The following is a 15355-nucleotide window of genomic DNA, read 5'->3' as shown; positions in this document are numbered from 1 at the left end:
CTTTTGCCGCGCGCACGCGCGCTTTGCAACCCCTCCCTCCTATGTGTGTGCTTCGCAAAGAAGCCCCCTCCCCCTCCCCTTTTTATTTTGCACGGCTGAGGCCAGGCATAAACTCATCGCAGTGGTGACAAGACGGACGGGTGGGGGGAGGGAGAGGCTTGTACCGCTTTAAGCTGCCTTGCCCATTGTTCGCCCCCCGACCAATAGCCAGGCCCATCTTTGCCCAGGCTGCCCAATCAGGGCCGGGCAGGGGAGTGAGCGCGCCGCCCCTAATCTATATTAAAGGTAGTGGCGCCGCGTGAGCTTTCCACTGGCTCAGTCCAAAGCCATCTTTGCATTGTTTCCTGCGTTTTTGCTCGGGCTGCTCGTGGGGGTTTTATTTTGCCGCCGCCGCCGCCTGTCCCTCAAGCTTCTGTGCTTCCTACCTTTTCCCCCCAGGCGCGCACCGTCGGACTTGTACGCTCCTCGGGGCTTATTTTTGTATCTGAGCTCTTTTCTAGACCCCGCGCAACTCCCAACCCAGCCATGTCAGACACAGCCGTGGATACCAGTTCCGAGATCTCCACCAAGGTAAGGCTTGCCCGGACTGCCAGCCTCCCCTCCCCGGGTCCTTCTCGGCCGCGGCTGCTCATTTACCGATAGGTCCCGTTTTGTGCGCCTGGGTCGTGTGTGCGCGCCCCTCTCGGCGAGCGGCGTGCTCTTTCTGGGCTTCCGTCTTCCTTTGTTTGTGGGAGGCTTCACTCTCCAGATTCCCGGCTTGTTTTTCATTCCTTCCCGATGGTGGAGAATGGTAATAATAATGATAACAGCATCAATAATAAATCTTTGCTCTTCTCCCCCGAGGGGGCGGACTGGGTAGAGGGTGGATTGAGGAGGAGAGAGGCAGCGAAAGAGGCTACCTTCTTTTTTGAAGAGAGATTCGAAGCTGCTGGAGCGGGCTTGTGGGTCTTGCCTCACCAAGGTTCCCGGTGGCGAGGAGGCGCTTCTCATTCAAAGCAGATTAGCGGGTTTGACAGACGTGTAAAACTTCAGGCTGTGTTCCCTTCCCTCCCTTCTAGATGACTTTTTTTTAAAAAAAGTGCGAGAGGAAAAGGTGGCGGGGGGGGGGGAGGAAAAGCGATATCAAAAGCTACCGGGCGGAAAAACATGCTGTGCCAGACGGTTGTAAGGCACCGGCAACATATTTCCCCCCGGACGATTTCCACCTGAAAACAGACGAAGGAGCGCGGCGGCGGTGCCGGTAGCTGGCTTCTTTTTCCTTCAGTGTCCTTTGTGATGGTTCCGACGTACTTAAATGGAAGTTCCCTCTCCTCTTTAATTTGTTTTTGCTAATTGCACGGAAATAACTTTACGACCCCCGGTGGCTGCGATAAAATCGGAAGCGGTTTATGGGGGGGGAAGCGGGGGAGCGGGAAGAAGGCGGTTTGGGTGATTGAATGGGGGGGCTGGCGAAGGCGGGGGATCTGTAAAGCGAGACTTCACTTTGATGGGAAGCGATCGAATCGGCGAGCAAATGTTTGTAGCCATCCAGTCCGGGTTCTTTGTCTAATGATGCAGGGAGGCGAGCACGTCGCGCCGGCCCCCTCGCGTGGCGCCCGAGCCTCTCGGGAACTCTCCATATTTTCTACCTGCTTTCTCCCCCTCGGGCAAAGCCGCGGCACCACCCGCCAGACTTGCACGGGAAAGGGCTTCCCCACGGGAACGGGGAGGGGGAGGAAACGGAGATTTCCCCTCCACCAAAGGGGTTGGATTCTATCGAAGCGCGATTTAACCTTTCGCTGCAAAAGTGGAGGCGGGGGACATCATCTTTAAATCTGCGGTGACTTATCTCTTTCTCTCCCCTCCCCGCGCAAACCTGAAGTTCAAACGCTCCCCCCCTTGAACTAGGATGACCCTTCCTCTCATCTCCGCCACCCCCTTTACTGAGCAAAAGTTGAAGCTGCTGTCGGTGGCGCTTTTTTTTTTAAAGGGGGGGGTTGGGTGTGAAGGAGGGAGGAAAGAAAGCGAGGGCATAATAGGGCTTGCCGAAGGAACCCACACGTTCGAGTGGGTAGATGGGCGGGGATGAATGGAAATACGGGCGGGGGGGACCGAGCGGGCTTCTTGCCCCTATTGCCGTCGGGAAGGACGGCGACTGGGAGAGGGTCGTCCTCTTCCCCGTCCCCGCGGCCTGGACCCCCTTCCCTTCCCTTCCCTTGGACGGAAGGCGGATACAGTGTCGCAGTCGCCGGATACCTTGTGCCAAGCGGACGGCGCGCGGCTTCTCCGGCCTCTTAGCCACCCGCAGCCTCGAGGGGGCGGCGGCAGCGGCTTTAACAGATTACAGCCTTCGGGTGGCCGTTTCTCTCCCGCCCCTGCCTGCCCGGTTTAAGGGCCCTCGCTTACCTCGCGCTTCCTTGGGAGGGGGCGCGAAGACCACAGGCGCCCACCCTCCCATATTCTCCCGCTTCATTTCGAGGCCAGGGAGAGAGACAAGGTCATTCCACGGCACGCATCCTTATCGTGTTCCTCTGTCTCCGGTCGCCTCCACCCGACGGTCGGGGTTGGAAGAGGAGACAGAAATGGGCGACTTGCTGCTGTTGCTAGGAGCCAAGAGGGCGCGCGCACACACACGATGGTCCTACTTTGTCTCCGGATTCTATTGAGGTTCTTCAGCGCCCACCTTCCCGGTACGCCCCGTCTAGCTTCGAAGCTCTGGTCCGTGTGGAGGGCCTCTTTACGGGCGCCGGCAAGAGCTTACTAAGGGTTGTGGGCATTTGAGCGCGGGTGGGGGGGCATTTAACCCGAGTTCCCTGAGCCTGTCTCTGGTGGTGGTGGTGCTTCGTGGGTTTCTTCCCTTGAATAATCCGGCTAAGGAGGTCTGTGCGGGATCGGGAATAGCGAGGCCAGGTTTAACGTCCCGCAGCCGGCTCTCGTGGGGTTTTGGTGGGGGGCACTTAATGAATCTCCATTCCCTCCTTAAGCCTCGATTCATCGAGGGGGCGAATAGCAACCTGCGTAGATTGGGCTTTGACATCCTTTCAGAAGGGCCCCCTGTGGAGGGGGCGATCTATTTTTGCAGGAGAGAGGGCAGCTCGCGCTACTTCCCCAAATGTGGCCCTCTTTAAACGTGAGAGCTTATATACAAACGCCCACCAAGTGCTGGGGCGGGACGTGGGCCCCCCAAACCTATTTTCCACCCTTTCCGTGTTAGCAGCACCAAAGGGCATTAAAATGCCCGAGGGTAGAACGCTTCAGATCTATTTCCCAGCCGGGCGGCGGCTCCTCTCCAGCGCCGCCCCCGGCTGCCTGCGGCTGTAGCAAACAACGAGCAAGCAGCAGTCCAAAGCGCCCCACCACGTGCCGCGCTCTGGCCTCCCTCTTGCCTTTTTCTAGTCCCCGCCCGCACAGGGTCTCCTGGGAATCGTAGTTCCCTCTACCCGCACCCCGCCGCTTCCCCTCCCTGGAACAGGTTCGTCAAAGCCGTTCTCCTTAAAGGGGAACTACACCTCCCGGCATACCTCGGGAGTTCGGCGACGGCTGGCCAATCGGAGGGGCGTCAAGTGTGGCGCGCGGTTTTGAAATAGTCCAGGGCGCATGGTGGCGCCAGCGTCGAGAGCCTTGGCGCGTGCGCCCTCTGTAGGTAGGAAGTGTTTTAATTCAATAAAGAAATAAATTAATAAATGTCGGCCTAATTCTAAAAACGTTTGCTGGTTAATGAGAGGTTTGTTAGTAGGCGTATTTGTGTTACAGGTGGTGGCTGCATTTAGCAAATGTTGCAATTAAAAAAAATCTTTCCATTAACGCATTTGACAATGAGTTACTTTTGGCACCAGGCTGCACATGTGTTTTGAAGAGGGTTGAAGTACTTCTGTTGTTTTTTATGTGGGCGTTTTTGTAGACCCATTCTGGCAGCAGCTCCCAGTGTTTTCAGACAGGGATCTCTCCAAGCCCTACCTGGAGATGCCCAGGGATTGAAAATGGGACCTTCTGCACAAAAACATATGCTCTGCCACTGAGCTATGGCCTTTTAGAGCACAACTTAAGAGCTCTGCAAGATTGTCTGGTCAATGCACAATGTTATGTCAGGGATACTTTTAAATTTCTGTTCCACATAGTTTTAAAAAACACGGGTGGGATTACCCCTAGCCAGTGGTGTTGTGGCTGATATCATAGACCATTCTGCTGGGCCTATAATTATAGTCTTCTTAGGCTGTCTCTCAAAGGTTTCAGGATCAAGTTAAAGCTCGTTCATCCTAATCTGGTGGTGGGTGTTTTCTGCTTTGAAGTAGCATCAGTATATGCAAAAAACCAACTGTGGTGCTCTAGGGTTGGGCTTTAGTTATACAATTAAATTCTTCCATCAATAAAATTTGCTGTTGTTGCAGAGCTTCTTGGGTTTGCTTTGTAAGGGTGATATCTCAGAAAGTTGTGTGTAAACTCCCCCCCCCATGTTCCCAGCTTTAATATCTGTGTCTTTGTGTGACAGAATATTGTTCCAAGTCAGTCAACATGCAAATGATGTATCAGTGTTCTGAACCTTGTTGGGTGAAGTTAACCATATTTAAAAGCAGAAATACCAACAGGCTTGTTTGGTTTTAGCCCGAGAAAAGTTTGAGCAACAGGTGTGTGTTTAGTGGAACTGAAGAGAGGCACACAAGATAAACTATTCGGGGTGTTTCTGCGTGATTCAGGCAGTTTGCCAATCGGTTCCTGATTTACCCAGAAGTCCTGGCTGTCTTGAGAGGCTTAAGCATTGCAGCACTCTGCCTGCAAATAATCCAAAGGCTACCCTAATCCAAATAAATCAAGAGAGGGCGGATTTAGGGAGGGGGAGACAATCCTTTATTTAGGGCATACGCACACACCAGATTGTTAATGCCAGGTTCTGTGGGGAGTGAAAGTGAAGCATCTGCTGGGGTGCCAGAACCGTCAAATGTCCCTGGCCACATTGGTTCCAGCAGAGGGCAGGCCTGCCAAGATATTTTTTGAGTACCTTCTGGCCTTTTTAAGAAGTAGGCAGCTGGGCCTTCGCCAACAGAAGGCTTCTTAGCTGTGCTGAGGCAAGGAAGCTTGCCTTCCAGTCAGAGGGGGAAGAGGTAGGATCCTGGAGACAAAGGTGCTGGCTGTTCAGGGCCCCTGGCTCCTGCAGACTCCTTGCCACTCTGGAGAGTGGTGCCTTCCTGGCTTTTCTTCTCTTCCCCCCTCCCCCCCCCATGCCTAGTACAAGTAGTAGACAGAAAAGTCCAGTCCTCTTTCAGGCTTGGGGGCTGAACTCCACAGGGCCCTAGCTCAACGGTAGAGCATCTGCCTTGCATGTAGAAGGCCCCAAGTTCAATCCCCGGGTAGTCCTGCCTAAAATCCCAAAGAGCTGCTGCCAGTCAGTGTAGACAGTACTGAGGCAGATGGACCAATGGTCTGACTCCGCATAAGGCAGCTTCCTCTGTTCCTATAAATGGGTTCCTGAAGTCTCCTCCCTGGTGTGGTTTTCAGTGTTAGGTCCCTGGTTTGTTGATGAGCCATTTTCTCACTGGGGCCTCCGTCTGACCTTTTCATAGGGGTGGGAAACATGCCGTAACTTCAGAGTGGAGTGCCGGGGAGGGGGGGCCCTCTGGACTAAAATAACCTAGTGTGATTAAAAAAACCTTGGCCTCTTAAGGAGGGGCGGGGCCTTGTTAGAAAAGCGTTCCAAGCCAGCTTTTCCATTGGAGAGTTTCCTGAGGTTTCAGCATGTTTGTCAAAGGCCAGGCCAGCCATTCTAAGCAGAGTCTGTTTTTTTTGGTGGCACGGGGTGGGGAGGTAGACAGGCAGGAACTCTTGCAGTAGCTGGCCAGACTTCTGCCTTCAAGCTGCTCTGCAGGTGGGTCAGGAGGAGTAACCCGCTTTTGCGTCCCTCCACCTTTCTCCTCCCACCAAACTTTCCTCATTGTAGGGGTGGGGGACTGGAACTCCAGATTCCCCAAAAGAACATCGGCTGTACTGGAGGCATGGAGTCCTGGTGAGTCATTCCGGTCTGTTTCTGTCCCTTTTAAGGACTTGAAAGAGAAGAAGGAAGTTGTTGAAGAGACAGAAAACGGCAGAGATGCACCGGCCAATGGCAATGCCGTAAGTATTTGCGCCGGGTGAGGTGGTGTTGGCTGGTGAAGGATGCTGGGTCTAACTGGAATTCCTCAGTCTCCAGCCTGAGGCCCTCTCGATGTTTTGGAGTACAACTCCAATCAGCCCTAGCTGGCACAGATCTCTGTGCGCCAGTTGGGGCTGATGGGAATTGTGGTCTAAAAAAGGAGGGCGCCAGGTTGGAAATAACTGGGCTACCCCAGTATGGTAACTGTGCAGGAACTCTGTCTCCCTTCCCCAGAGAGATCTGGAGATGGGCATGGATTGAACTCCGGTGATCCAAAGGTGATTCTCTGCCACTGAGCCTAAAGCCTTCCAGAGGTTGTTTCCCTGCCCAGCCTGTCATTGTGGTGTCCTAATGCTTCTCTCCTTCCGACATACACACCCTGAATTGAAAGGGCTACTGGTAAAAAGAGTACAAAAAGTGAATGAAAGAGCTTGAAAGGGGCTTGAATAGAGATGTGAAGGCCTGGAAAAATTTGTTTTGGGGGGGGGGGACATTTTTTCCCCGAAGCCTTTTTTGTTTTTCCTGAAAAATTGGAAAAAAATAAGAAAAAATGCATTATGGAATGTTTTATGTTAGCATGATGAATAAAATGTTTCATTGAATCTTGGTCCCCCCCTTTTTTTTCCTCAGTTCTTTTTATGGGAATGGATGGTTTATGTCTGCTTGACACTGTGGAGGAGTAGCGGAGACAAATAGTTTTCTTCGTTATTTTTGTTGAAGGTTTCTTCTGGTTTTTTTAAATTGTTTTTTGCCTGCTCCTCATAAACTGGCAAAGCTAAAGAGGTTCCTTACAGTTCAGGATCTTGTAGATCCATTTGTTACCAAAAAAAATTAAAATTTAAAAAAGTAAATTCAATTTGTAATAATTTTTGAATAAAATGTACTTTTACTATACCAATTTTTTCCCCAAAACTTCTGTTTTTTCTGGGGAAAAAACCGGGGAAAAAGTTTTTTTCCATGGCTTCAAAATTTCTGGAAATTTTACATCTCTAGGCTTGGAGGTTTGTTTGTTTTTAATTAAGAGAACACACACATATTCAACAAACATGGCATGTTTTGTCTTAATGACTCGCACATTAAAATATCAGTAAATGTAAAAAATATGTAAATGTACTGCCTTCAAGTCGATTCTGAGTTATGGTGACCCTATGAATAGGGTTTTCATGAGGCTGAGAGGCAGTGACTGGCCCAAGGTCACCCAGTGAGCTTCATGGGTGTGTGGGGATTCGAACCCTGGTCTCCCAGGCCGTAGTCCAACACCTTAACCACTACACCACACCGGCTCTTCCTTTTAAAAAATGTGCACTTGCAGGTCTCAGTAGAGTGTGTCTGCTGGTGTTGGGTCTTTGGATGTTGGCTCTTAGTTTTCGTTCCTCTGCAGTGCACAGGTGACACGCCCACACCTGTTCTGCAGCCCCATGTTTTGATTGACTTAGCACAGGGATGGTGTTGGGGTCTAACATCGTCTGAAGGGCCAAGAGGTGCCTGATCCCTGCCTTAGTGCCCCTGACGGGCAGGCAAGTGACCAACCCATGACCCACTGTGTTATTGGGAGGGGAGAAGCAGGGGGCAGACACTGACCCACAGCTACAGAATAGCTAGGATGGAAGTCCCTCCTGCATTCTAGCAGCTGTCATGAAGAGCAAACTTATTTATCTGATTTATATCCCGCCCTTCCTCCCAGCAGGAGCCCAGGGCGGCAAACAAAAGCATCAAAAACACTTTTGAAACATCATAAAATCAGACTTCAAAATACATTAAAATACAGCAACCATTAAAAACATTAAAACAAAACATTTTTAAAAGCTTTAAAATATATTAAAAATATATATATTCCTCCAAAGTTGGCCACTCTCTTTGTCAGGCCTTTGGCTTGTGTTGCTTTGTGCGGTTGTGGAGCAGGTCCTGGTTTCCCAGCAAGGGCTGCGTTGCAACGAGGACAAATCGCAGTTGGTTTGGGGACAGTTTTTGTTTTAAGTATGTCTTGTTTCAAAAAGGAGAACGAGGAAAATGGGGAGCAGGAAGCAGAGAACGAGGTAGATGACGAAGAGGAAGAAGTTGGCGAGGACGAGGAGGACGAGGAAGAAGGTGATCCTAATTTCCTTTTGCTCTATAAACCCCCCCCCCTTCCCCTGGCAATGGCCAGTTGCAGAGGACAGTGGCTCCCCCTAGTGGCCATTCCTAGTTGAGCATAATAGATAGTCAAGTTGTCTTTTCAACCTGGCCTGGGGTGTTCACCATGATGGAGAAGCAACCAGCCCTTGGCCATTGGGCAATGGGAAATAGATTTAAGTATGTCAAGTGTGGGGAGTCTGTGGTCATCCCAGATGTTGCTGAACTACTCCCATCAGCCCTAGCAAGCATGGCCAGCAGTCTGGGACTATGAGAGTTGTCCTTCAGCAGCATCTGGAGGGCACCAGGGTCCCAACAAATGATTTATATACTTCATTACATCCCACCTTTCCTCCAAGGAGGATATATATAGTTCTCTTCCCACCACAACAACTCTGAATCAGGTTAGGCTAAGAGTTTAGCCCAAGATTACCCAGTGAAAGTTTCATGGCTGGGTGAGGATTTGAGGAATCTGAGTAGTTCTCACTCCTAGTCCTTACAGTCCAGATATTTGGGGCTGCATCTCCCATCAGCCCCAGCCAGAAAGGCTAGTCCCCCAACCACATTGGCTAAGACTAGAATGTGAAGTCTGTTCAGATGCAGGGGGAAAGCGTTCAGGCCTTGATTACTGCCATTCCTTTGCAGGGCTGGCATCTTTACATTTTGCACCTGGCTCCCAAACATTTTTCTGTTCTGTTGCTGAGGAATCAGGGATAGCTCCTGGAGCCTCATTCACACACTCCCCAATGGGGTATAATGTGTCGGATACCTCTTGGTGTGTGAGTGTATAGATGACAACAGGTATATTTCCTTGTGGCATTTAAACCACTTCACTCTACCCCCACAAGTGGCTTTCCACCGAATGCTTCCATTGTTTCCATGATAAAATCAAAAAAGGCTGTGGGGGGAAAACAGAGCTTATAAACCATTGGTGGGCACCTGCTACTCCCCTTCCTCCCCCCCATGGCAATGGCCTCTTCCATGAGTGAGAACTGAAGACCGTTCCTTCCCCCCGCCCACCCCACAGTGCTGGGCGGAGAGCTTGTTGTGGCTCTCATTTCTAGGCACTTTTATTTCCGACTCCCTTTTAATGCTGGGGTGGAAACCTGCACATATTCAGGGCAGGGAGACCTACTGGCAATCCTCCTGCTTCTTAGAGCTGAGCGTTTGAGCCGCCAGCTCCTTGGCGTGGCTCCGGTTTGACTGAGCTTACCATGATGCTCTTGCTTTGTGGCCCCAACACGGCAGGATTTCCATGGAGTTCCCAAGTGCTCTCTCCTCTCGTTCATTGCCTCCTAAAGAGGTGTCACGTGCCTCTTTCCTCCACAAAGCCTACTTGTAGCTAACCTTGCCAGCCTTTTATTTATTTTTGAACCCTTGCTGAGGGCAACCTTTAATGGCCTCTCTTCGCCTCCTTGCTTCATAGCCCATCCTTTCACCCTTAATGACATCTCCTGAGAATCTCTTTAATTGTGGCATTGACCTGCCAGCTACAGCATCTCTTTACTGGTGAACAACAAGATAATGTGCAACACATACACCTGCGTGCGCAAAGCACGGCCCCTTTCTAGGAACGAAACTCTGCCGCCAAGGACCAAGTCCCCCCCCCCCCCCCAAAAAAAATTCTCTGTGGCTTATTATTCCTGGAGAGGGTCTCCTGTGGCATTCACAGGCAGTTTTGCATAATTGGGCATTTGTTGCTGGGTGGGGAGCAGCGTTGCTTGGATACTGTGGTGATGGAGGAGGAGGGAAGGGGAACAGAGCTTGGGAACCATGGCGATGGAGCAGTGATGTCAGCACCAAGCTAGGATGTGGCAGGGACATTCTGGCTTGCCTGTGGGGGAACGTGGTGTGGAGAGGAAGGGAAAAGGAGGCTCTTGCCTTTAGCAGCTGGGAGCTCTAGGAGGTTTCTGCGTTTCTTAGGTGTTTTTCCTTCTCTGCCTCCCAAGTATAACGGCCATATTAGCTCAGTGTCATAAAGATGACCCTTCGTTAGACTCCTCCCACGCCAGTTCTTGCAGGGTTTTTCTAATACCGTTTCCTACAGGGTGGTATTACTATTTACATTTTTAAATTTGTTTTTCATCGCAAATAAAGTAGAAGAAACGACATCAGCTCACTTTACAAATAATCCATCAATCTTGATTTAAATGTATCAATTAATAGAGGCAGCCCACTTGTCCAAATAGATGTCCAAGTGAGATTGGCGGTGCTAAGATGCATGTTCAAATGCAATGAGATCTTCGGAACACATTGAGTCATAGATGGCGGGTATTTTTCCATCCAACCTTGCAGTGCAACCATAAGGGCTTGTAGGATCCACATTTTTTTTTGTCCATCTGTGAGAGTCTCCACATCACAGGAATACAGTGGGAAAAGCGTGTGAACATCTGCAAATTATCAATGATTTTTTCCAAAACAAAGTTAAGGCAGACAATGATTTCTGACCACAGAGGAAGGCCCCACAGGACACGCCCCCCCCCCGGTATGCCTCAAATGAATTATTTACATTTTTTAAACTGCCCTTCAACCCAAAGGTTCCCAGGGAGGTGATAAAACGTTCCTATAAAAATATGTTGAACTCCACACAATAAAATTACAACAAATTGCAGCAGAATATAATTGCTATAGTAGCCAGCCAGGCTCTAAAGCTCATCTATAGCCTAACAGCAGAAGGAGCAAAAACCTTTTTTAAAAAAGATGGAAAGGGTTCTTAACTTCCGACAATTCTATGAAAGAAGTGTCCGGTGGTGTTTTTCCTTTCCTTTTGACAACACTGTATTAGGATGCTACTTACATCCCATTATTTACTGTGCTGACATCTGCTCCAGACGCCAAGAATGCCCCATTCAGTTCCTTCAAAAGACAGATGTTTCTTCCCCTCCCATCACAATCTGGCACAGCCCCCTCCTTCCCCTGACTTAAATTGTGTGCAAGATCAACTAGGAAAGAGATGAGCCACCTGTTGGAGCTAATCCTGCGTGCTCAGACTGAGGCCAGTGGCCTTTTCTGTTCAGGTGACCCTAATCTTCCCACGGTTCTCTTACCTCCCCTTCCATGCCACTCTCTCTTTGTGGTTCAGGGTGACAAGCCAGAATACTGGTGTAAACATGGAGAGTTCAAATGGGCCTGTTACTTATCCAAAAGTGCTTAAACTGGAGTGCATGTGCTCACGTGCTCTCCAATGCTGCTGCTTAAAGGGTTTCTCCCTCCAATCAGACTGAGCCACTCCTAATCCACTGGCCTATTTCAAACATCATCTAGGTCAAGCCATGCTCTGTTCCATCCATCCATCCATCTCTCTTTCGCTATCAGTTCCAAAAGATTGTGTCCCTAGGGAGAATCCGTGCACCTGACGCAGGATAATTAGTAAAATGTCCACGAATTTTAGCTCTCACCTTATTAAAGATGGGCTCATAGTGGGGAAAGGGACACAGATATAAACCTAATAAATAATAAAATATAATCTGGGTTTGGCTGAGCAAACGTAGCAGCTAGAACACAGGGTGCCCCTCTTCCAGCTTTTTCTGAGGAGGGGTGTGTGTGAGCGAGAGACGGATTTTGCTTTCACAAAAGGTGCTTGTTCCAGCAATCTTTTAGTCTCTCTCTACAACCCTGACTTGTTCAGAGTTTCTGTATCCATACAGAGAGACTCCTCTGAGTGACATGTGATGGAATTTTATCCGCTTTCCAGTTGTCATATTGGCCCCCTCCTACTGGGCATGAAACGTGATGTGAATCACTTGCAGATTCAAAAACGCCTCTAACCTTTGAACCAATAAATGCTTTCAGCAAGCACCCCACCCTACCCCAGATCTTAGCCTGGATTTTTGGCCAACTTCATTTTGAAATGATTTATTTAGAGAGAAGAAGGGGCAGCAAATGGTCTGGGAGCCCCTCCCTGCTCCCCGGAATGCCACTTGTAGCCATTGTCGAAGTTAAGCAGGTCTTAGACAAAAAAGAAAAGGTGGCGGTGAGACAAAAAGAACAAATCTTGCTGCACAAACACCTGAAACTTAGTTCTCACAATCCAGGTGCATGGAGGCAGCGGGCCAAGCGCCCTCCTTACATGGGTGTCCACGGGCATTTTGAAAGAAAAAGCTGAGATTCAGGGGACCCCTCTCCTTACCAGAGCAGTGACTTTGTTTTCAGAAGGTCTCATGGAGGCTTCCAGTTCTGTTTGGATCATTGGGGGGGGGGGGAGCTTCTGCTTTCCTTTACTTTTCCTCTCGTGGCTTTTCCTCCTTTTCACTCTTTGTCTCTTCTACCCAGGTGAGGAAGAAGATGGCGATGAGGATGATGAAGCTGAGGGCCCCACAGGCAAGCGAGCAGCTGAGGACGATGAGGTAAGTGACTTAAGCCCACCATAGTAGAAACAGCACAAGCAATATCCCTGCCAGAGCTAAGCCGAGTTTTGCCTGTTCCCTCCCAAGCATGGAATGCTCTAGGGCAAGGGTTGAGGGACCTGTGGCCTTACTCCCTAACTACTCGCCATGCTGGTTGGGGGCTCATGGGAGTTGTAGTCTAGCAATGTGGTGGGTCATGGGTTTGTAACCCCTGCCTCTGAAACTCTTGTTCCATTGTGGGGTTTTTTGTCCCTTTATTCAAGGAACAAGATGATACCTCAAGCTATTGTGGTTGCTATTCTAGGGAGGTTTTATGTGGGGCTGAGGGAGAAATAGGACATATTTTTGAATACAGCTGTAAATAATTTTAAAATAAAAGATGCTTGTCCTTAAAGCATCCCTACACTATTCAGGCTCAAATGGATTTTAGTAGCCAGTTGCCATCCTCGGAGGAACCTTGGGGACTGTCAGTTCTATGAAAGAGAACTAGAGATCTGTTTATTCTATTTCAAAGGCCCTCAAGGCGGCTCACAAAATAAAATACAAATACAAAATACACATCAGGAAAAAATACAGTGTACAGAAATTCAAACAACAAAATATTAACATTGTTTAAAAAACAAGGTTCTTTACAGGCCTTAATAGCTGGCACCCTCACCAAACCATGGTACCCAGGATTTGTTTCTTATGAGGCATGACAGTTAAATGCTGTCTGTAAGTGCTGTCCGATTAACATAGCGGACAGTCGAGCAACTCTCCAAAATAATATAGCAGCTCTATACTGCTTGAAGAATCAAGCGGTTTATTAATTTTCTAAATATATAAAACTGATTGTAGGTTTGTGAGTGCCAAGAGTTTCCTTCGTCTGGAAAACTCCATAAACTTTTTAAAGATGGTTGCAAGTAAGTGAAGATCTCTGGGGGGATTTGTACAGTGATGAGTTCCAGCTGGATTAAATAAATACAGCTGGTTGGCCTGCTTCAAACATCAACCAAGAAAAAGGGAGTCTGGCCCCTGCAATGAATAGAACAGCTCTGCTCGTCCATCCATGCACTGTTACTGAGTCCACTAGCCTTGTCATTTGCCAAGAGATGGGTGCATACCAGAGGGTGTTTGAGAACTGTGGTGTTAGAGCCATCAGTTTGCCGGCTGGGGGCTGCTGGGAATTGTAGTCCAAAACTTCTGGAGGCTGCCTAGTTGGAAAAGGCCAAGATGGCTACTGCCTTTCTTTTTCCTAGCGCTTTTTAAATGAGAAAAGTTAGGGACAGATAGAGGTTGATGGGACATGTAGAAAAGCCGGTCATGTTCTTTAACTTTCTCCACAGGATGACGACGTCGACCCTAAGAAGCAGAAAACTGACGAAGATGATTAGAAAGCAGAGTAATTAAAAGAAAACACACATTTTTTTTAAACTTAAGAGAAAAAATTTTTTAAAGGCCAGCGTGACCGACTTCACCTTTGAAACTCCTGTTGCAAAACATGCCCCCTCCTCCTTCCCCCTCGCTGCCCCCTTTTTTTGCTGTGGTCACCTTCGTCAAGTAGAGCAGGGGAAAAGCCCTGCCAAAGGCAGCCTTCTGCTGTCCTTGGCCCAACTCTGAGTGAAACGAAAGTGAAAGTCTCGCCTCCTCCACCTGTCGCGCCACCTTTGGGGGGGAGGCATGGGGGGGTGGAGTGCAGCCGCACCCTGTCACCCCCACCCCTCCCCCCTCTTCCCCTCCCCGAAAACTTCAAGGCCCAGCTTGCTTTCCTAAAAGTAACTTTAAAGGAGAATTTGTTTGTATTTTTTATTTACATTTTATATTTTTGTACATATTGTGATGAGGTCAGCCATTTTTAACGCGATCTCTGATTGACCAAAAGGGGGGCTTTGAAGTGTGGTGTTTTTGTTTTGATTTTCTCTCTTGCTCTCTCCCTCCGTCCCTAAAAACAAACGAGACAAAATTTCTTGACTTTACTTGTGGTGTGACCATGTCCAAACCATTATCAAAGGAGAAGAAAAAAAAAACTTGTAAAAAAAAATTTTTTTTTTTCAAAAACGCAAAAAAAAGTCCAATCTTTATTCTGAGCATTCCAATAACTCTCTTCTGTGTATGTACTTTAGCTGTACCATAAATAGTGAGTTTGTATGAGATGGCAAGGCCAAAGATAAAAAAGGGTTTTTCTTTTTTTCCTTTTTTTTTTTCCTTTTTTTCTTTTTTGTCTATGAAGTTGCTGTTAATTTTTTTTTTGGCCTGTTTGATGTATGTGTGAAAACAATGTTGTCCAACAATAAACCGGAATTTTATTTTGCTGAGTTGTTCTAACGAAGCTGGTTGCACAATTGCTGTGTAGTTTTTATTTTCTCTTTTTCTTTTGGACTTGGCAAGATGATGTATTTGCTGACAGGGGCTGCTGAGAGTTGTAGTCCAAAACATCTACAGGACACCAGGTTGGGGAAGGACAGAAGGCCGGGGGGTGGGGAGGAGAACCTCTTAAGTTGAGGAAGGGAGGGGGAATATCCAGCCCTCCAGATGTTAGATTCCCTTCAGCTCCAGCCAGCATGGTCAATGGTTAGTGATCACAGAATAGTAGAGTTGGAAGGGGCCTGTAAGGTCATCGAGTCCAACCCCCTGCTTGATGCAGGAATCCAACTTAAGGCATACCCAACAGGTGCCTGTCCAGCTGCCTCTTGAAGGCCTCCAGTGGTGAAGAGCCCACCACCTCCCTAGATCATTGGTTCCATTGTCGTACCGCTCATAACAGTTAGGATGTTTTTCCTGATGTCCAGTCGAAATCTGGCTTCCTGCAACTTGA

At 48.8% G+C, this 15355-nt stretch overlaps 1 protein-coding gene across 1 annotated transcript; it reads left to right on the top strand.

Moving 5' to 3' along the window:
• Positions 1 to 295: 295 nt before the first annotated feature.
• On the top strand, positions 296 to 14869 carry PTMA (prothymosin alpha). The gene is made up of 5 exons (XM_061637541.1): positions 296 to 570; positions 6013 to 6084; positions 8101 to 8191; positions 12488 to 12561; positions 13887 to 14869. Exons 1-5 carry the CDS (start codon positions 526 to 528, stop codon positions 13932 to 13934), a joined length of 330 nt encoding a protein of 109 aa, XP_061493525.1. The 5' UTR covers positions 296 to 525; the 3' UTR covers positions 13935 to 14869.
• The last annotated feature ends 486 nt before the right edge of the window (positions 14870 to 15355 follow it).

The sequence above is a fragment of the Rhineura floridana genome, chromosome 7 (genome assembly GCF_030035675.1).
Source record: "Rhineura floridana isolate rRhiFlo1 chromosome 7, rRhiFlo1.hap2, whole genome shotgun sequence".
In the NCBI taxonomy this organism is placed as follows: domain Eukaryota; kingdom Metazoa; phylum Chordata; class Lepidosauria; order Squamata; family Rhineuridae; genus Rhineura; species Rhineura floridana.
This window is presented reverse-complemented; position numbering and strand designations above follow the sequence as displayed.